The sequence below is a fragment of the Lissotriton vulgaris genome, chromosome 1_1 (genome assembly GCF_964263255.1).
Source record: "Lissotriton vulgaris chromosome 1_1, aLisVul1.2, whole genome shotgun sequence".
Classification (NCBI taxonomy): Eukaryota; Metazoa; Chordata; class Amphibia; order Caudata; family Salamandridae; genus Lissotriton; species Lissotriton vulgaris.
In genome coordinates this window covers 1,127,804,880-1,127,827,601 of record NC_141685.1, presented here as the reverse complement: position 1 = coordinate 1,127,827,601, position 22,722 = coordinate 1,127,804,880, and the positions used below count along the sequence as shown (strand labels likewise).

The 22,722-nt window shown below is 45.0% G+C and overlaps 1 protein-coding gene across 1 annotated transcript in view; it reads right to left on the bottom strand.

The window, feature by feature from the left end:
- NCKAP5L (NCK associated protein 5 like) overlaps positions 1-22,722 on the bottom strand; it is a 135,015-nt gene that overhangs the window by 8,517 nt on the left and 103,776 nt on the right. The window contains exons 10-11 of the mRNA XM_086963756.1: positions 18,872-19,180; positions 16,733-16,857 (exon numbers count right to left, since the gene is read on the bottom strand). Of these exons, the coding sequence (XP_086819882.1) occupies positions 16,733-16,857; positions 18,872-19,180 (434 nt within the window). The remainder of the gene's footprint in view (positions 1-16,732; positions 16,858-18,871; positions 19,181-22,722) is intronic.

The window sequence follows — 22,722 nt, the reverse complement described above, 5'->3', positions numbered from 1 at the left end:
ACTCCCTAGCTTCATTCTTCCACAACAAAATTGCAGACATCCACAACAGCTTCGACAACCAACCCGGAGACCAATCCACCCAACCATCTGCTGGACCTTCACCCCCCTCGAACATCCTTAATGACTGGAACCCAATCTCCACTGAGGACACCATCCGCCTGATGAACTCCATCCACTCAGGATCCCCCACAGACCCATGCCCTCACCACATCTTCAACAAAGCAGACTCCATTATAGCACCGCACCTCCGAGACGTCATCAACTGCTCCTTCAACTCCGCCACCTTCCCGGAAAGCTGGAAACACGCTGAACTCAGCGCCCTTCTGAAAAAACCCACAGCGGACCCCACCGAACTAAAAAATTACCGCCCCATCTCGCTCCTTCCATTCCCGGCCAAAGTCATTGAGAAAGCTGTCAACAACCAGCTCGCCGCCTTCCTCGAAGCCAACAAATCCCTCGACTCCTCACAGTCCGGCTTCGGAGCAAAACACAGCACTGAGACCGCCCTCATCGCAGCAACAGATGACATTCGAACTCTACTGGACAATGGAGACACAGTCGCCCTCATCCTCCTCGACCTCTCCGCAGCCTTCGACACAGTCTGCCATAGCACCCTTCTACAGCGCCTCAGAAACATCGGAATCCAAGGAAAAGCACTAGAATGGATCACCTCGTTCCTCACCGGAAGAACCCAGAGAGTCCGCCTTCCACCATTCAAGTCAGTGGCCACTGAAGTCATCTGCGGCGTACCACAAGGATCTTCACTCAGCCCCACCCTTTTCAACGTATACATGAGCCCCCTCTCGGCCATCGCCCGCCAACACAACCTCAACATCATCTCCTACGCGGATGACACTCAACTGATACTATCACTCACCAATGACCCTAGCACCGCCAAAACTAACCTACACGAAGGAATGAAAGAAGTAGCCGAATGGATGAAACACAGCCGTCTGAAACTGAACTCAGATAAAACAGAAGTCCTCATTTTAGGTACCTCCCCCTCCGCATGGGACGACTCTTGGTGGCCAGAAGCCCTTGGAAAAGCACCCATCCCGACAAACCACGCACGGAACCTGGGCGTCATCCTGGATTCCTGACTTTCAATGAACAGACAAGTCAACGCCGTCTCCTCATCCTGCTTCAACATTCTTCGCATGCTCAAAAAAAAATTTGTTGGATCCCCACCGAAACTAGGAAAACGGTCACCCACGCTCTGGTCACGAGCCGACTGGACTATGGAAACACCCTCTACGCCGGTACTACCGCCAAACTCCAGAAAAAACTCCAACGAATCCAAAACGCCTCAGCCAGGCTCATATTAGACATCCAGCGTAAAGAACATCTCTAGTCACCTGAAAAACCTCCACTAGCTTCCCGTCAATAAGAGGATCACTTTCCGGCTCCTAACCCACGCACACAAAGCACTCTACGAAATCGGACCAGAATGCCTCAACACACGACTGTCCTTCTACACCCCCTCCCGCCAACTACGATCATCCAACCAAGCCCTTGCCAATGTACCTCGCATCAACAAAACCACCATGGGAGGTAGATCCTTCTCCTACCTGGCAGCTAACACCTGGAACTCACTTCCCACTTACCTTCGCCTTACCCAGAACCACCTAGCATTCAGAAAGCAACTTAAAACGTGGATATTTGACAAGTAATTCCCCACCCCTCCTCAAGCGCCTTGAGACCCTCTGGGTATGTAGTGCGCTATATAAATTCTCTGACTTGACTTGACTTGACAACTGCAGCTAGGCACTTTGTGAATTTTCTTGGGGTAGATTTTATCCCTAAAGGCAGTGCCCTGAATTGGTAGTGTACCTTCTCCACGATAAACTTCGGGAACGTATTGTGTCTGTTGTTCATCAGTCTGTGCAGGTAGGCGGCCTTGAGGTCCACGGTGGCCATGTAGACTTTCTTGTACAGGTGCAAAAAGTCCTGCAGGAGGACCATTTTGAACTGTTGCATCTTTATGAATCTGTTCTAGGTGTGCAGGTCAGGAATTGAAGGTGTTTTTCTGGTTTTGGTACCTGAAAATATACTGAGAAGGTCACTTGGATATCCTGACCTTTTGGAACCCTTTCTATTTGAGATCTGCTTAAAAGGTCCTAGATCCGTTGCCACAGGATCTTTTTGTTGCACAACCTTATTTTTGGTCTTGTTGGATGGGGTTTTTAACAATACTATGCAATAGACATGTTGTATGATTCTTAAAATCCTCTGATTCTGCCACCTAAAAAAAAAAAAAAAAGAGAGAGGGAGGTGTGTGTGTGTTTAAGTGTATGTGTGCGTAAGTGTGGTGTGTGTGATAATTTGTAGTTAGCCACATTCTTTCATGACCAGCTCCTCGCTAAGTGGCACCCCTTCCGTGGCTCTACCTTGAAATGACTGTCTTGGTGTGCTTAAGTGTTTCTACTGAGATGATGGATTTTGAGAGCTGGATTGTGGCACAAATCTGGCAGGAGGGGTTACTGGTTGTGGTCCTTCCTTTACTAAAAGTACTCTCCTTTGGTACTCCCCTGAAAGTCACACTGAACTTGAGTGTTCCCATGCCTTTGGTAGTTCACAGTCTTCTGAAGTGAGCTGTACACTGTTGGACCAAAAAGGTTTTTTGTCTGTTAAGGGCATGCTTAGGATTGCTTCTTGCATGTCCTGCTTGAATCCCGAGCCATGCATGCCTCTTTAAGGTGGTGCTCTCGCATCGCTGTCTTCTCGCTTTCTGCCAGATCTAATGTGAAACTCAGGGACATGTTGGAAATTGCTTTCCCTTTTAAGAGGAGTCTCTTTGCCCTGCTTTGGCACTACCATGGGAAGTGCTGCATTAGTTCCTCCTTTTCTTCCCATTGCTGGTGGCCAATTTCTTTTCAGGAGGGAGTTATAGTTAGCAATGTGCCATTAAATGGCCACTGACCTCTTTAGTTTTTTCAAAACAACCTCCATCGTGTTGTTCTCCTGGTCTAGAGGTGAGCCAGTGATGGTGGGATAATTGGCCCTTTTGTGTGTAGTGGCCCCAGTGACGGAGTCTTCCATCACAGTTTCTCTAATAAAGGTGGATCTTAAGAGGAGCGCTTAGACTCTTTTCTCAAATCTAAGTGTCACAGATTTGGAGGCTGCTAGTTCCCTGAAGGTCTCCCAGCCCTCACCTAAGACACTCAGTAGCACTAAGTAGAACTGGTTCTTTTTTGTGCTAGGAGGGCCTCCAAGAAGGTAACAGAACTCGCTTTGTTCTTCCTGTAGCTGCACCCCATACTTGACTGCCACCCTCTTGACCAGGGCATTCTACACTGCAAATTTGTTGGGTGGCAATTGTTGTCTCTGTATCCTGCCTCCCCTCTTCTGATGCCTCTGAGACTTGCAGAAACCAGAGGTTGAACAGATCTTCTTTGTGTGCTCCCTCTTCACAGAAGAGCTCTCCTTCCTCCTCTTGGGGCTCAGGTGTGGCTGGAGGTTAAAGTTCTACCTGTAACACCTTTTGTTCTTTCTCTCAGAGCGGGTCTCAGTAGCAGGTAAAGAAATGGATGAACTCTCCCTCATCATGAGGGTGTACCTTTCTGCTTGCAATCTGTTTTTTTCTTCTTTTGATGAACATGACCCTCATTTCAGTGTCAAACTTTCTTTGCAGTGCTGTAGGAAAGTAGGATCTGCTTCTTAGGGTTACCCCCACCTTTTGCTAAATGGGACACTGTTTTTGACTAGTCTGACTGGGATCCTGCTAACCAGGACCGGAGTCTTTCTGCTTTCTCCCTAAACTGTTATGTTATGTACTTAGGTACACTCCAGATTGGATACTGGGGTACCCTGGTCAGTCCCTAGTATATGGTACCCATGTACCCAGGGCATAGGTACCCCAGAGGCCTCACATGGGCTGACGCATGTATTATGACACCCATGAGAGGCCATGCAAAATAGAACTACAGGTCTGTCATTGCAGCCTGTGTAAGTTGGTGCATGCACCGCTTACTTAAGATATAGGTTTACTCCATCTAAGGGTCACTGCATTTAAAACCTATTAGTCACCCCTATAGCAGGCCCTAACAATCCTGAAGGCAGGGTGCTTGGTTTTAAGTGAGAGGGTGCCTCTGCATGAGCAGAACACCCCTGCAGCCTACGGAGTCCATTCAGTGAGACAGCCATTTACAACATATGGAGTAGCATTATGCGACTATGTGATGACCAACTCTAACAATGGCTGAAACAAACCATATTGTTTTTAGTGTGAAACATGTTGGAATCATACCCCCACACCGGTAACCGGTGTGTAAGGGATGATTCAACCCCTCAGAAGCTAGCTTTATTGGGTTCCTGGTGTTCACGGTACCAGCCTTCTAGTCTCGGGCAATACAAAATGGTTGTGCCGACCAGAGACACATTTCTTTCCTCCTGCTGCTGAGCCAAGCTTGAATAGGGGAAGGCAGAAAAATCGGCATCCTGTCACATGGAGGTGTGATCACCTCCGAGACATGATTTATTAGGGTTGGGGGGCGCGCTTACCAGCGACTGAAAGTCTGCATTAGGGACACATTTGGTGTCCCAGTGCATAGTCCAGTTCAAACCAGTCCTGGGACCCGTTGGCTTTTGCTCTGGCGCAAAACTGGACAAAGGACGTGGTAGTAACATCTTCAATGTCCAGACCCCCCCTAGGAGGGTCGCCTGAATCTTTTCAACCCTCTCCCGTGGGTACAAAAGAGCCTACCTGGCTGTAGGTCCCGAGATCAAATGTGGGTAAGATTCTGAACCAGAAACCACTCCGCTTCTACCGTCTGGACACTCTAGACTTCGCTGGACTTTGTTTGGGCCCGACTTTGTCTCCTCTCAGTCTGATGCATCGTCCCTGCCCGTGCACCATACAAGATCCATGTAGGACCTGTGGAGCATCAAGGACAACCGAAGATGTCTCCCTTTGAGTGAAGGAGTCACTCCCCTGCATTCGCAGGCACCGCAACACTTTCCGCATTACTGGAACGAACTGCTGCTGCCCTTGAGGCAGTGTTTGGTCCATCTTCAATTCCGAAAGCAGCTGAAGACTTCCCTCTTCCTCACTTACTAACTCATTGGAGTTATTCTGCCACCCATATCTCGCTGAAGCGCAGAGATACCCCTTGGGGTCGATTCTAGCGCTATACAAACAAGCAAATAAATAAACACTGCTGTCTAGTCTGCTGACCCCAAGCTCCTACGGACTCCGAAAGCTTCAGCAACACAGGAGGTGGGTTTCTACGTCCCTAAAGGTCTAGGCTGCCCTCTCACAAAGTTTGAGGTCAGAATCCCTCGTGGGGGCTGCAATACCCGAACTCCTGTGCACCGCGTACATTTGCAAGTGCCTATGCTTGTTGGCGTTACCGAATAAGTGCATTGGGCTCAGAGTAGCCCCAACCTCTGGCACCATTTCCTGCCAAGAAGTCCGGCCTCCTCGCACAAGTGCTCCGTAGGCCGCTATTTGTTGAAATCGCTCGAGGTCCTCTCGTGACTCCTGTGCCTCCGGCCTGTGGGTCCATTTGAGGATCAACTTTTCTTTTCTTGGGCTCCCTTGGTTGCTCCAGGGCTGCTCCGACTCACCTGTGCTTGGGGAGTCTCCTGGACCTTGCTGGTCCGAGCCGTACACAACCTTGACCTTCTGCGTGGATTGCAGTTGCCAAGAACCTCCTCGATTTCATAACCTGCTCCCTGTGCTACCTACTTTTTCTTAGGGTTTGCCTCTTAACTCCACAACCAAGGTTATTAAGCGATGTGTTCTGTAGCAGTGCTATGGCGTAGTGCACCCTGTTTTGCTTCTCTATTGTCTTCAGGGTCTTTGGATGGAACTCAGCACAGGTGCCACAGCCCTTTGCATTGTGACCTTTTGGTGTGAAGAGGTTACAAACCTCATGGCTGTCCTTCTCTGCTTCCACATCCAACGGCAGAAAAAAGAATGACAAATATAAAGATGCTGGCCACACACAGGGGCTAACGGTGCAGGACACTGACATCACAGATGGATGGAGAAGCCACCAACAGGTCAACACTGCTCATATAAAAAACCAAAACACAAAAACTAAAAGGAACTTCTAAGAAATTCCGGACCCAACCACCAGAAAGTGGAATAATGCAGTGTGTGAATCCGAAAATTCTCACGCTGCAAAAGTTTAGCCTCTCACTTTTTGATGCCCTTCAAATTAAGGTAGCCACAGTTCTCACAAGCCTCAAAGTCATACGTATACATCATGTGGACCCAAGAGTGGCATCTGCCTGCCACAAGACTGGCATCATTAAAGCCCGACAGCCTGCCAGGTGATATTTTTTCCTTTTAACACTGCAGAAATAGAAAAGAATATGAACTGGGGTCAGTGCACTGGAGTAGTGCCATATAAGAAACTTTGAGCACTCCCCTTTGGTTTTTTTCAGCTTGCCGAATAGACCCCCATTGAAGTCACAGACATGTTGCTGTAAGCATTTTTAACCTTTAGAGGCCCACCCACCTTACCAGCATTCCCTTGAACGTCAAGTTAGGAGCACGCTGCGATACATTGTGTACAGGGGCGAACTCGAAAAAGCATGCCACTAGAAGCACTAGTGGGTGAGAGTTTTTTTAGGTCATACCTGGCAGATTTCAAAGTAAATGGGTTGAAATCTGTTCATATGATACAGTTATTGATACATTCAATTTTGTAAAAAACAAATTCTGTACTAGAATGAGCTGAAAACCAGATGCTGTGACCATATCGATTCACATGAGCTTGACTTGCAAACTATGAATGCAGACCGCTACACTGGTACTTTCATGGTACCTGGTCCTCATGTTTTCAAAGGAATCAGTTTATAAATGTTGCTGATCATGAACTGTAGGAAGGTGTAGCATTATGTAGTGATGCTGGTTAGGCTTCACTCTTCAACACTTTCACAATTCCCCAAAGATGGTCTTTGGATTCACAATAATAATCCTCAGCTCAGTCCTGGTAGAGTGCCAAAGAGCAGTCAGGCTTTACTAGAGGAGTACGAACATGGACAATAAGTAATTGACCCAACTCGAAATAAAATAAAGCACATTTTTATATAAATTTAGCCACTAAAACGTAGTCAATCGGATATGTATAACCAGAGTTATGAATTTTACAAGCAAAATTAAATTAGTGCAAAACAATACTGCAAAACTTTAGCATTGCGGTCACAGGTAAAAAGAACTAGCAACAATCGGTTACTTCCGGGTCAAGCTGCATGGACTCCAACAAGGGTTAAAGTGATGCAGGTCCCAGGATCAAGCCACGACAATCCGTTTGATTTTACCTGGCTTAAGAAGCCCTAGTGCAGAGTTGTCCTGGCTGTCCTTGGTGCCGAAGCAGGAGCTGTGGGGGAGCTGTTTTTAACCGCTTTTACAACCCTGGTGAGGAAACATGTGCAAAAAGTCGACAACAAGGTCACTGCTAGCATCAGATGATGGTGGTGTGGTGTTCCCTCGAGATGCAATGTTAAGTAAAGGTGGTGGTTGCTGGACTAGCAAACAAGCCTTGGCAGTGGAAAGCTCAGCAAGAAGTTATTTTCGACGATCCCCCAATGGGCCCGATGGCCAGCGATTCTTTGGGTTGGGTACATTGTTTTTACCCACGGTGTGCAGGGGACACGTGTCACTAGTCCAGGGGAGTCTGGAGCTGCCTATGGCTCTCAAAGGGGGAACCAGTCTTTGGTCTGGGACGAGCCGCAGTTGTGTTGCTCCAGGAAGGTTGTCTCAGGTACAAAGTATCACACCTTTGGTTTGTGCAGCTCCTATTATCACAGACTTTGGTCTCTTCTAATAATAATAATCCACATTTCTAATAATAATCCACATTTCTAATAATAATCCACATTTATAAAGCGCAAACAATCACCCGAAGGGTCTCTAGGCGCTGGGGGCCATCAGGAAGATTAAGCAAGCTATTGCTCAGAGTCACATGGTGCTGGGCTAGCCTGCCGCCGGAGCCGGGGATTGAACTGTGATCCCAAGATTCCAGCGTCAGTCGCCCTGGCCGCGGTGCCACACCTCTCTTCTGAGTACTTTGTGCAAGCCAGATAAGAACTAAGGTTCAGGTGCTCTTTAAATTCTAGATTAAGGGGCGTCAGAGGTGCTAATCTTCCCAAGCGGTGACCACATCCAGGGTTGCGTGTTACCTTTTCTAACCAGAACCCTCTATTCTGTCACTTTTAAACATTGAAGAAACCTTTCTTAGCTGTACAGACCAGATAGCCCACCCTAGAGGTAAGGCTAGCCTTCTGGGGGCCTACTCCTATTGACTACATATGTTTTCGCCTGTCAGGGTGCAAATGTGCCTGGGTAGAGGGCTGTTTCTTCCTTTGAAATGCAGCCTGGTTGCATATCCAGGCAGTGAAAGCTTTGAAGCTCACCTTCTTGATGTGCCACTTCACTAGGCATCCTGTAGGGAGGCAGGTGTGACCTCCTTACCATCCAGGCCATTGTTTCGGACTCCTGGGAGAGTTCACACCTTGTGGCAGGGAGTCAGCTTCCTATCTTTGCAGCAGCAGGTGCGAGCTGGCAGCCAGAGCACAGGAAAAGCAGCGGCAACCAGGTCGGCAACCTTAAAAGGTAGCCACATCATCCTCGACACAAGAATCGTGTCGAAGATGAGGAGACCCATTGTTTGATACCAATTGGTATATTTTGGCAGTAGCATAATGGAGCTGGTGACATTGAGGTTGCCTGAGTGCCAGCCCATGTTATCCTATGACCGCTGGCTACTTATAGTAGCCCTTAATGGAAAAGGCGAGTACAGGGACACATAAGCGTGCCCTTATGTGTCCTCGCATTTAATAAAATGCACCTTCCTCCTGGGCTCAGGAGGCCTTCCTTAGGGGTGACTAGCATTCATTAAAATAGTGCATTGACATTGCCACGCATGAAGAGTGTAGGAAGCTGGCTCTTTATAGAGTGGACCAAATGAGGTACACTGTGCAGAGAGTCCTGGCAACCCTTATTGGTTTACAGCGTTAAAAATGAGAACACTAAATGCTTTTTTAGGTCGAGCATTCAAGATCACTTTAGTATATACTTATATGTGTATGTACTTTGTGGGCTCTGGAGATCATCCCTAGGACTTTTCTGCTTAGGGAATTTTTTTTCAGTTCAACTGCCTCTATTTAACGGTCTTGATAGAAAACGACCAGTTGAGGTCAGTAAACTACCAGAATTTCTTTCTGCTTGTTCAACTGCCTCTATTTAACTGTCCTGACAAGAAAACGACCAGTAGAAGTCAGTAAACTACCAGACTTGCTTTCTGCTGAGAAACTTTTTTAAAGAAAATTCTGGCAACTGCCTCTTTTTGATAGAAAAAGACCAGCAGAGGCCACTAAAATACCAGAATCACTTTAGCATTCTCTAGATTCCAGTCCATAGAAATGGTCTTCCACAAGCACGCGTGGATTTTTTCAAATCTTGTATTTTCAGTGACATGACCAATGAAGGCCTTGATTTTACATAAATAACAGAGCTTTGGACTATACCATTTCCTGCTGAAAGGCAAGATTTCTCTCCATGCGTTCCCATACCTGGAGTGTCACGCAGTTTGGTGCTTACTTTCCCCCCATGCTAAAGAACAGTAGATGTTTCAGCACTCAGGCTAATGTGCTGCATAGCTAAATACATATAAGGTCCCAAAGGCCAGTTCAATTGATTTGCAACTGCTTGTTTGTGGCAGTGTGGGCGAGCAGTTTAGGCTTACCAGAGGGTAGTGTTAAGCATTTACTGTACTCACAGAGGCAATAAATGAGGCACACACAAGAATAAATCTAAGACCAATTTAGATGTGGAGGCTGTTGACAGTGACCTGACGAAAGAAGAAATAGTCGGGCTATTGGGGACTTGCAATCATGGAAGGCAACAGGCCCAAACGGGATCCCAGCAGAACTCCAAGTGTGTAGCAGAAAGTGTAGCCCCACACATGTTAAACAGGTTTCTTACTGCAAAAGCAGACAGACCGCTGCCAGTAGACTCGAGGCTGGCAACTATTCTGGCCATACCATATTTTTACTATACTAATTCACTACTAATCCTTTATGGGTTCCGGAGTAGCGTGCTACACGCCAAAAAAGAGCTTGGACGCCTAGTCAGGGGTAGTAAGCGCTATATAAATGCAATACAATACAATACAATACCAAAGAAAGGGAAACCCTGTGATCTCTGTAGCTCCTACAGACCCATCTCCCTACTCAAATTTGAGACCAAGGTGCTAGCAAAAGGTTCTAGCCAACAGACTAGGGCCCCTTGATGCACATGTTAACTCATCCTGACCAGTCAGGATTTATGCCACATAGAAGCACCAGGCTTAACCTCAGTCGCCTATATGGAGTCATGCACAAACGCTTTTGTCGCTGGACGTGCAAATGGCATTTGATAGTATTGAGTGGCCCTAACTCTTTGCGGATCTTTCCAGACTGGGCTCTGGGTCACAGTTCTGTGCGTGGGTTAAGCTCTTGTACTATGCCCCATTGGCAAGGGTGCAAGTAAATGGGGCAATTTCTAGACCATTTATGCTGCACAGGGGTGCGCAGTAAGGTTGCCCACTTTCACCCCTGCTTTTTGTGCTGGCGCTCCAGTCATTGGCGGTATGGGTGCGTGGAGACCCACTCGTATGAGGCATTGACATAGTAGGTGGCTGGGAGGAACGCATATTACTCTACACAGACAACATCCTGCTTTATGCCCACAAACCTCGTCAAATCTTCCAGAGACTCATCCACATATTCCAATTTACTCGACTACCAAATCAACTGGGATAAGTCACTAGTATTCTCTCTGGTAGGAGAGATTCCTTCCCTGATGTCGGCATGTGCGGCTCTAGTTCATAAAGAAGAGTTCAAATATCCAGGTATTTGGGTCACTAAATCAGAAGAGGACTTTATGAAGCGAAATGTATATGGCCAGCTGGAGAGACTATGGGAGGATGTGGCCGATTGGCGTCGCCTGCTGGTCTCCCTTATGGGCAGAGCGGTCCTGTTTAAAATGTTTGCTCTCCCCCGCCTGCTATATGTCCTGACGAACACACCATACCATATACCAGAGGCTTTTTTTTGGGCGGTTGAGGCAGAACGCACCCTGCTGGGGGGGTGGGCAGCAACCCACATATCGCTAGGTGTAAGTTACAGCGGGGGTCTTTGAGGGAGGCCTGGTGGGCCCAGACATAAGGACTTATTACTGAGCATCACATCTTATAAAGATTAATGGCTGAGTTCCCCCCCCCCCCCCGACCACTAAGTCTGCCTATCGAGTAATCTGCTTAGCTATGGGTAAAGGTGGCTATCTAGCTGAATTATACAGCAGGAAGCACAACAAGTCACTCACAGTGCACACACATGCGCGTGGAAGAAAACTACAAAAATAGTAGGATGGAAGCCAGGGTCATGGAGCTGACCCCACTCTGGGAGGGTGATATACTGGGTGAGGTCAGGCGCCTGCAAAGATTCCATAAATGGGGACACATGGGGATAGAACTTGTGAAAGATGATTGGCGCGGCGGTAAATGATTGACTTTGCAAACCACCAAACATAATATCAGATGGGGAGGGGGGAATAGCTTGGGTATCTACAATTGAGGCATGTCCTCAAATGCCATGTGGCTGAAGGGGAACCACTACCGGAGTGCTACCCATTAGAAGACAGACTCCTACTTGACCCAATGCTAGACAAAGCCATCTCCCCAACATATAAACAAAAAAAACATGAATAACTTCCCAGATTATATGGCCCCCTACAGATGGCATGGGAAACGGACGCAGAATGTTTGGAGGATGATGACTGGGCAGAAGCCATGCAATACCCTAGGGAAATCGCTTAGAGAAAGCGGGTCAGACTGTTCCAGCTCAGGATTTTTCACAGATCGTATGCCCCAAGGACAGAGCAGTACCATATGGGTCGCTGTGACTCTGACGGGTGTGCTAGAGTGCAGCGATACGGGCACTTTCTTCCATATCCTATGGTCCGGTCCCAAAATTCAACAATATTGGAGTGGTATTGCCTGAGTGATGATGCCAGTAGTGGGTGCACAGGTCCTGGTCGATGCCCTGTGGCATATACTAGGAGTGATGGGGAGATAGTCTTGCCGAAAAACGCTAAAAGTTGGCTTGGTTTGGCAGATGGAGTAGCAAAGAGGAATCTTGCGCAAGCATGGGGAGTGGGTGAGGTTCCCAAAATGGGGGATTGGAAAAAGGACCTAGACAGGTGCAGCTGGCGGAGAAGACAATTTACCAGAGCAGAGTTTGCCCCCACAAATGGGAAACGATCTAGGGTGCCTAGATAAAACATAAGAGTTCGCTTAAATGAGGGAACTGGGGTAGAATCTAGGGACAAGTCATGATATTGATGTATAGAAATAGGAGCCAGAATCCTCAGGTAATGGCTGCATACTGCATTGTAAATCATAGAAGTGTGAGCCCGCCAACCTTTTGCATGTCAAATTCCATTCTGTTTATGTATTGCACTGCATAATGTCTGAAGCATATGTTTAATAAAAAGAATTTTAAAAAAAACAGACCAATTTTGAAAAATAAAGAATATTTTTTTATAATATTTATACCAAGAACTTAGTTACCAAGAAAGTACTTTTTTAAATATGAATTTTTACACGTAAGTAAATAGTTCACTTACATGCGTCTTTACGTAGCAATGCTTCCTTTTGGAAGAAAAAGGCATATGTTGCATATAGTTATTTGCAATCAGTTTCTGGGGGTCTTCTACATGACTGAGGGTCATTAGGAGCCAAGGCCCAAAGTACCACCAGCATTTATACATTACCAGAGCTGGGGCATCAGGTTGCAAAGGTGCTGGCCAGGTTGGTAGCTATGTACGCTACGCCCGTGGAAAGAAGGGGGGGCACCTAGAAACTGGCTGCAAAGGGGGACTTGGGGACAAGTCCGGGAGCTCCCAAAAGGGGGCTTGGCTCACAAGGGGCACAGACGGTTAGTCGGTACCCGGACTGGGGTGCTTGGGTCTAGAGTGGAAAGGTTGGCTGGTCTCTGTGCGTTCTAGGGCCTTGCGGGTTGCCTGTCTTTACCAGTTGAAGGTGCACAACCAGGACAGTTGGGCCACTCTGAAAGTGTGTTTCTGCAGTGCGGATGTCCCTCGACTACTGCTCTGTCAGTACAGTGGGAGTCTGGACTGGTCTCTGTTTGCTGCAAGGGGTCCTTTACCCCAGGTATTGGTCCTGTGCAGCTCTGGTGTCCTCTCACTTGGTGGGGGGACAGATCTGACTTTCAGGAGCACAGAGTCTTCTTAGGAGGTTACTGCGCTGGGCTGGCCGGGGAGTAGCAACTCGGTAAGCTGCATATTGCGTTTTCAGTGCCTGAGGACTCCATGGAATAGTTCCTCTAATTCAAGGGTGATTAATGGCAATTTGCAAAGGGCTAGCCGTCTACAGAGGTTCTTGGAAGCTGGTCAGTTGCAGGACGAGTTGCTGGTCATGACTGTTGAGCCTGATGCAGGTAGGCAGGGTTTGGCGCCAAAAGTCCACAGCAGTCTTTGGTACTCGCTTTACTTGCGGCTCTTCTTTGTCCTCGTCTCCTTGATTAGTTGAATCTGAGTTCCTGGTGTCTGGGGTGCCACCTAAATACTCAATTTAGAGGAATTAGGGGAGTAACAGATAGTAGCCAATGGCTACTTCCCTGTAGGGTTACTACACCCCATATATGACTACTTCCTGTGGGAAGTGGGCATAACCCTGAACCGGTGAGCCTAATTCTACCAAAAGCCAAGATAGTGGAATTCTAGTTTTTGTGTTCACATCAGGTAGCTCACCTTAGGGGTGGAACTAGCCTTATAGGGAACAAGCCTCCTGACTAGCTAATTTTCCCGACTGGCTAGGTGCCAAATGGGCTCAGGGCAGGGGGTGGCATTTCTCTATCTGGGGGAAGCCTGAGTTGAATATCAAAAGGGGCAGAGGCCTCTGAAGCCTCTTGCCTTGACATTCTGATTACTTAGCCATCCTGCTAAGTGACAACACTTTCGGCTAGAGCAGCCATTGTTACTGTCCTCCGAGAGCGTGGTCTCTCCCCTGCAGGGGATCAGAAACCGGTGGTGGCAGCTGGTCTACATCTAGAGATTGGTAGGTTTTCTGGGGGCATCTTCAAGGTGCCCTCTGGGTGCATCTATTAATAAATCCATCACTGGAATCAGTGTGGGCTTATTAATAGGAGATGTTTGATACCAAACATATTTAGTTTCAGTGAAGCCATTATGTAGCTGGGGAAATGGTAAATACCAGTGTGAAGCACATGTACTGAAAATGGTTTCCCTGTTCACTCGTAATATCTAAGAGTAGACTTGGACATCACAGGAGCGTATCTGCTCAAGCAGATATGTCCACACGTGTAGTATAGGGCACCCTGACTTAGGGTTGTATGGCCTGCTGTAGGGGTGACTTACCTCTACTGCAGGCAGTGTCTGCAGGCACGGCCCACATGTGTGTTATGTCGCGTCTTCACTTTTGTCTGCACCATGGCCCGCAGCTTGCAACAGCAGTTTTGTAATGAGGGGTCCCTAAGGGTGGAACAAGTCATGCTGCAGCCCTGAGGGACCCTCTTAAGCATCCTTGCCCTAGGTACCAGTGGTATCATATCCTATTGACTTGTAAAGGGTGCTAAAGGTATTGCCCGTTGGGGGAACAATTGTATAGTTTTAGGGAAAGAGATCTGGCACTGGGGACCTGTATAGCTGGAACCCAGTGCATTTCCATCAAAATTACATCAGATACAAGGCAACAAGTAGGGTTGATCATGTCAGAAGTGGGGCACTTTCCTACAGTGAGGGCAAAGTAGAGTTTGAACAGTTTGCACTGCTCCTGCAGTCTGCAATGGCAGGGCTGCTGTCATCAGTTTACTTGAGTCACTCAGGGTGGCACAAACAGTGCTTCAGGTCCTTGCAAACTCCCATGCCCTGGCTACAACTGGTACTATTTACCCGGGACTTATAAGGGTGTTAAAGACCTTGTCAATTGGAGTTACCAAGTCACATGTATCAGTTTTAGGAAGGGCGCGATGGGGCTTGGGTAGCTCCTTCAAAAATCATGACCATCAGCATTGGAGCAATAACCATACAAAATGGCACTTTCCTACATGGACTCACTATGCAAAGAAGTCTCAAGAGGCATAAATACATGTAATACATAGTCAGCATAGCAATATTCTTATTGTAGGGAGGAGTGGTGAAGTGTCGGGTTTGAGTTCCTATCTGTCAGTCAAATTGAAATTTCCTTTGGGACTCTATCAGATATTCTACACATAATTCATACATCATTCATTCCCAATTCACACCAATATCACCAGAGCTTTCTTTTGGAATTCAAATGTCAATATGTGATTTTATTCCTCATTACAAATGGTTAGAAATAATATATCATATGTACAGAGATCACATTAACAAGAATATAAACTTGCATTAAATATATATCAATATTACAGAAACAAATTCACACAAATATTGCAAATATTAAAAATAATGTAGTACATATGGAAAGCAGGAAGAAAAAATCTTTAGACATTCATTAATTGTGTCTCTGGTGCACTGATCGAACTGCACAATCCCAGATTGGACCACACTGATGGTACATTCTATGTACAACCAAGGCGGAGTAGATTTCATGCTAAACTGACTCAGCGTCAACGCATTTCAGTGGATTAAAATGATGCAACCACCTTCTTCAGGCACAAGGATAAATGTCTCCCACTATTTCAAATCTATCATAAAAACATATTATAACATGTTAAAAAGCAACATTTACAAAAACATTGTTTTTAATATTTACAATATTTGTGTGACTTTGTTTTTGTAATATTGTGATATATTTCATGTAATTTTATATTTGTGTTAAAGTGATCTCTGTACTTATGATATATTATTTTTAACCATTTTTAATGAGGAATAAAATCACATATTGAAATTTAAATTCCATAAGAAAGCTCTGGTGATATTGGCGTGAATTGTGAATGAATGATGTATGAATTATGATCAGAATATCTGATAGAGTCCCAGAGGAAATCTCAATTTGGCTGACCGTCTACTTGGTGCCCTGTCCTTTGGTGTTAAGGGGACCAGTTTTTTTTTCTGAATTGAGTTCCTATCTGGCCAGATTTTCATGATCTAGGACATCAAGCTCAGCCACCAGGCTAAAGGTAGCACAGTGCCAACAACGAACCACAACGCATAGTTTCCCCATTAGACAAACTGCAATGAGTGTGCTGACCCTTAAGGGATAACAAGGACCATTATCACAAGTTGAGGTATGCTTTAGGACACTAATTCAATTATTTCCCTGGTGCCAAATAGGAGGTGAGAGAAACTTTCTCTCTATGCTGAGCAATGGCAACATCCCATTTCCAGTGTGCAATGTCTCCAACACCCATGTCACAGTTTAGATAGGTCGAATGTATGTCGACAGCTTGCCGAAAGCGCAAAACCTAGATGAATAGAGATGACTAGATTTTGTATATTTAGGTAAGTACCGTCCACGTGAGCAACACATGAGACCCATCTCTAGGGCATATAGTTCATTGAAAAATTTAAATTTTGATTCCAGTGCACTCAGATTGCCAAGTAACTGATGATTCATCAACTCTGGTCAATACTGAATACTTCGTAAATTATTCTCGGATAATCTCCCAAGGATCCCATTAATCCAAGTACTCACCATCCTAGGAATAAAATAAGTGCATTACAATACTCCTGCAATTTACGTTAAAAAACATCAGTCACCTCCACAGTGCTACTCACCCTCACGGACAACTGCTCTCGGCTGCTGGACAGGAACACTTCTGTTGAGCCCACAGGTGCCTTCGCATTGGGAAAGGTCCAATTCTTGCTCTGCTGGGTTCTTGGACCTGGACTGATGCAGGAGTCTGCCACACAAATACAACAACATTACATGTTATTGGAGGGCCTTTGCCAGTTGTATCCATCCACAGGGGTTTGCATACAAGGTTATGGATCTCTAGAAAGCCTGCAGGTCACCCTTTTAAGAGTCAATGAGTGAGAGGATACATACTTCCTGAGAGTTTGCAACCTCCCCCTCTGGGCGCTTGAGCCAAAAATGATAAGAGGATTACACAGCTCCTGTGGTCTGCTCGCTCTGCAAAAGCCCCTATGAGGGGAATGCACATTCCAGAAGGCTTTCCTGCACCTTATTTATTGAGGGTCACAGGACTCAAGAGCACCCGTCCCCTGTAATAATCTGAATATGAGAGTTACACTGAGAGACTGCACAACTCCTCCCAAAGGAGTCTGCACATGAAAGGGTTACAGAGCTTCCGAAAGTTATGCTCCCTCATTGGGGGTTGCCTGCTGAAACATTACAAGTCTACTTGCAGTACCGTCTACAAGAAGTATGTATGTGACAGGACTACACATCGGAGGAATCGCCGGGTGAGGTCTGGGATACAGGAGAGCGTCTGAACATGACCCAACTACACATCTCCAAGGAGACACTGATGACGAAAATGAGAATCGCACAGTTGAAATCAGAGGTGCAGCCATGTCTGAGCTGGGACCAGGAGCTGCAGCCTCCCACAGTAGGATAGTGCTACACAGACATCCATATAATCAAGGAACCATGCCACTCTGATTGGCTTAGTAATCCATACTCTCTAACCCCACTATCTACAAGCTGCACTGCTCTCCCAAGAATTCCATAACCTCTACATGATATATTCTCTCCAAATTCGAACTTCCCTCTTCTACTTCGACATGATCTCTTTACTCCTCTCACCGCAAACACTTCACAAGCGGAGAACTTCAAAAGGACATTGACAAGACAGACACGATTATTGCTTAAACAAAACAATAGTCATAGGGCAACCACCAAGACCAAAAGAACAGCCTTCCTTACACAAGTACAGGCTTTCAGACTATGAAACACACACCAATTCATTCATTGAGCCAAACTACTCTGGCACCCACGACTATCCACACAAGTAACTTTCAATCGCCACAGTGTTGATTTGAAGAAAGGAGGATCAGGGCATTCTCCGAGATAACCTAAAAATGGCCCACGCAGAACTGAAAACTGTCTGAAGAACAGCGAAAATATATTGCCTCGAAGTGGAATCTGACAAGGGGTGAGAAAGCACTAAAATGTAGAAAGGAAAACACTATTGACAGGAAATGACACTACCTTGAAGTATAGGTACACATGCCTCATGCACACCCTTTCAGCCTAAGGTTGTGAGTCAGACAAATCCCTCCATTCATGGTATGATCATGCCACTGGCACACGTTATGTTAGACAAAAATTGCATAGTATAGTTCTTGAGTAGCTGCCTACCCAGTCAACAGTACGTACATGAAGGTTTAATATCTCTTGAGAACCTGTCCCCCAACACACACTGTCTCAACAGTCTCTACGTTTGAGGGTTACTCATCTGTTTCATGCACCGACTTCAATTTAGTACATGATGGTTAGTGAGGAATAACCCACAGCAATGATCTCTACAAATGCACTATACATATTCTAAAATTCTGCAACCATGCAATAGTCTGTGGTGGATAAATTACACAGACCTTTGGATCTGATTTGACAATGCATTTGTACATTGGTGGAACAGGGAGGTTAACAGAGAATGGGGGTTTTCATATTCCTTTATACATGCAATGATGCAACCCACAGGAAGATTTAAAGCCTGCATGTAAGATGCACCAGAAGACAAAGACATTCAGACATACAGATCCCAATATTCACAGCCTGACACATATGAAATCAAGCTAACACACATGTAAGCAATCTGACAAACACATACACCTTGACACACACAGCCAAAAGGAGAAAAAACATGTAGGCACTTTTGAAAAAACCCAATATTGCACATACACAAACAGATGCATGAAGGCAAACATGCACCCATGCACATACAAACAAACCTTTGCCTGTGCGGCGAACACGTGGTCCCCCACCGGGTTCCTGTGTGGACAGCAATGCATGGAAGGCAGGAACACTGTGGTGTTGCCCGGGCAGAAATGTCTCCTCTATGCTGGGCACTTCTCGCTCTAGTGTCCTCGCTTTACGTGGCACCTTGAAAGGTGCTGGTGGACCTCCCACAGGCATGATGGGTGCTACATCCACATTAGTTTTCAAACGTGGCACGCTCCGATTTGGTGTTCCACTGCAGTAATCTGGTGGTGGGAAAGTCCCAATGCCACTGTCCAGGGTACGTGTCAGAGATCCGCAGGCTGCAGGAGTGAGGAGTAAATGCTTAATAGGAGAATAAGCTAGACGAGTAAGAATCTGAGATGAGAAAGTGGGATAGGAATAGAGAGGAAGAGAGAAGAGGAGGATAGGGAGACAGGGGAAAAAACAAAATGGAACAGGTAGGAGACCAGTGTAGAGTAGATGATGGAAAAGGAGATGACTAGAGGAGGAGCAACATATAGCAAAGAGGTAAATACTAGGAAAAAAGAGGCAGGAAAAAATATTCAGAGAAAAAGGGAGGACAAAAAAGGAAGTAACATAAGAGAACAGGGGATGAGGAACAGTATTAAAAATAGTAAAAGTACAGAGGGCGGAAAAAGAAAAAAAGAAGCAAGATTCAGGAACAGCTAGCCTGCAAAAAGAATCTTTCTACACTGCATTTTAGGAATTCTTTGAAGCAGGCCATTACTATGATTCTAATTATTTGCAATTTAGGCAAAAACTGTAAAACGTCATTGTTTCATTTCTTTAAAACTTTTTTTTTGTAGTATCCCAGTTCCACAAAAAGAGAGCTTTTACAACACACGCCATAATTAAATAGATTCAATACAGGCTCTAAAAACGATACAATCAATAGCAGATATTTACAGTTGAAGTGAAGGCAAAATTTTCATTGCAGACTGTTCCGCATTTATAAGTTTATTTAAAAATATAGGTCAGACATGTTTCCTTTGAGCAACTTGCAAATAAGAACACAGAACTTTAAAAAAAAATACACCATTCCTTTCATATCGATTTTAAATAGCAGGAAATATTTATTGCGGGGAACAACTTTTGCGTTATCAGTCTCTCCAGAGAAATGTACTACACTAACCATTTTGAAATGTAAAAAGAAACGTTTCAGCTGCTCCCAAATAAAACTGCAGCTGTTCCAGGACATGAGTTTTTCTACCGTACGGCAGTGATTTGCATTATAAGGCTACTGAGTTGAACTTTTAGCTTTTCCTGCTACTCATTTCATTTCAGAATATATAAACCTTTGAGAAATTCGACTTGGCATGGAATAAGTAACACCAAACACCTGGCTATTGGGGGATGCTCCTGGGCTGCCACTCCCCTCAAACTCAACTCGGAGCAGAATGCTTCTTGAAAGCCCTAGACATGGGAGCAGAAACTGCTTCCCTATTTTCCTTTCAGCATATTCAGCATCTTGACATTAAGTTAGAGTAAACATTTTAGTCCATACTGTAGGACTAGTAAGATTTTGTATTCATATATTGATATAAGAATGTTCACATTAAGAAACGAAAACTTAGCAGTCCCCTATTGATTGAGATTGCACTGGACATTAGTCTACGACCATGTTCTTTTCAACTTTATATTTATTTTGATTTAGGTCTTGTAATTTGTGTTTATTGATTCATGTATTTCCGTTGTCTGTACTGGGAAAGATAAGATTGTCAAAAACTGAAAAACATAATTATGATAAAAATGTTTTGAAATAAGAACACGATTAATACTCACACTGGATTAATGTGTATGTTGTGTTTCTTTTAGATTAATATTGATTAATGGCCAGGTGGGGTACTGTATAGACTTTTTGCTGTCTATCTTATCACAGGCATCTGGAAGGTCCATAAAAGCATGCTGCCGGTACTTTCTTTCAAGAACATATTTCTCAGTTAAACAAAGCTAGTAACTTAACGTATAAAGCTAGACTGTTCCATTAAACAAATGACCTGTTTCAACTGGAATCAAATTTTTTTGTTTAACCTCATGCGCGCTAGCGGAATTCCGCTAGCGCGCTGAGAATTCTAAAATCGCATGTTGCATGACGAGCTGGGCTCGTCATCAGCGTGCGAGGAGGCTACGCCATGACGAGCCCAGCTCGTCATCAGCGTGGAAGGGGTTAATCCACTGTTTAAGGAGTACGAAGATGCATGACAAACAGTTCACCAGACATGCCTAATAATGTGATCATTCTATAACTTTTTGATTAATTTAAGGGCCCTTTTTGAAGCTACATACTACTACACTACCAGTGCAGCCGGGCATAATAGTTGATGAGAGCACATTTTTAATACAGGTACAGTAATTCTGTCTACTCCATGGTACAATGTTATATTACTGACATGGGTAAACCCATCTAGGTTGAGTTTCTTGCTCTCATGTTGTTTAGAAACGGTTGGATTGAAAAATCTGTCCGAGTAATCTTTGGCAGACTTTCAGTGCAAGAGATTACCCTTGGATCTAGTTTGGAGTTATTCATATAAATGTCTGATTAATCAGAATAACTGGGTGAGGGGTGACGTTTTTAATCGAAGGATTGGGTTTCCCGGTTACAGTGGACACAAGACCCCTTAGTTTGATTTTTTCATTGCTTCGGTGGTGCTCTTTCAGAACTTGGTTTCACTTTATTATCTAACTACGCACATTTCAGAATCATTTATTTCAGATGTAGTTCTAGTAAGAGCTACATCTATCAAATCTTCGAAACGCATCAGTTTTCTCGCAGGGAAGGTAAAGAAGCTTTACTGATAGAACCTTGAAAACATGATCTTTGGCATGCTCTGATCAAACCGTGACAGGGTGAGTTATTTTTCTCAAACCACTCCCACAACAACAAATCCCAACCAAAAACAACCTGTATGTTCCATACACACTGATACCACAGAGAACTACATGCTTCATTGTCCGTTTTCATTATGCCGAATGAACCAATCCATAAAAAACAGCAATAGCTTATGTTCATTCCACTGCTTTTAGAGGATCACTGTAATAGGGGTGCTCAAAGTAGTCAATACATAATTCATAAAAATATAAATCAATTATATTCCTAACTGTTCTTCTACATCTAGTAGGGTTTCTGGGGTTGTCCCCATCTACACAGTCATTGGCTATGGTGACATTCAAACGGACCACCGGTGTCAGCAACATACGCAGTCTTAAGTCAGAAGAATGGTAGATTTGTTACATAAGATAAGAGGACAAAAACAATAGTGGGTGTCCATATCGTGATTTTCACATCAAGCTAGCTAGAAGAAGAAATCCAACCATTAGGTTCTCTCACCAGATCGATGAAAGGACCCACTCCTTTCATTTCCGTACAAGGCTGTGTCTAACCCACTTGTAATCAGTTTTCTTGGTGGAATTTAAATGTTTAAATTACTCTTTTTTTTCTCCCTCCTCCTTTGAACCAGGGTAGTTTTAGTATTTGCTTATCGATTTTGACCTTTGTTTTTACAGGATTTAATACTGTAAAGTGGTCTAACACCTCAGGTCTGGACCATGAAACAGATTTGTGCCAAAACAAAGTGGAACACAGATGAGGGGAAAGCGTTAAAAAAAGAAGGTTATGTGGAGGATGGTAATGGACTACCAATGAGGATATAGATGAGGAGTAGAAGTCAAGGAATGAAGAGAGGACAGGGAAGGTGGATGAGGAACAACAGAAAGAGACCAGGCTACAAAGAAGCCACACTGTAGCATAAGGCTCATTTCCAGCAGCAATGGGACACTTTAATTTTATAAGTGTATTCAAAACATAACAGTCCGCTTTCCAAAACCTTGCATGTTTAGTTAC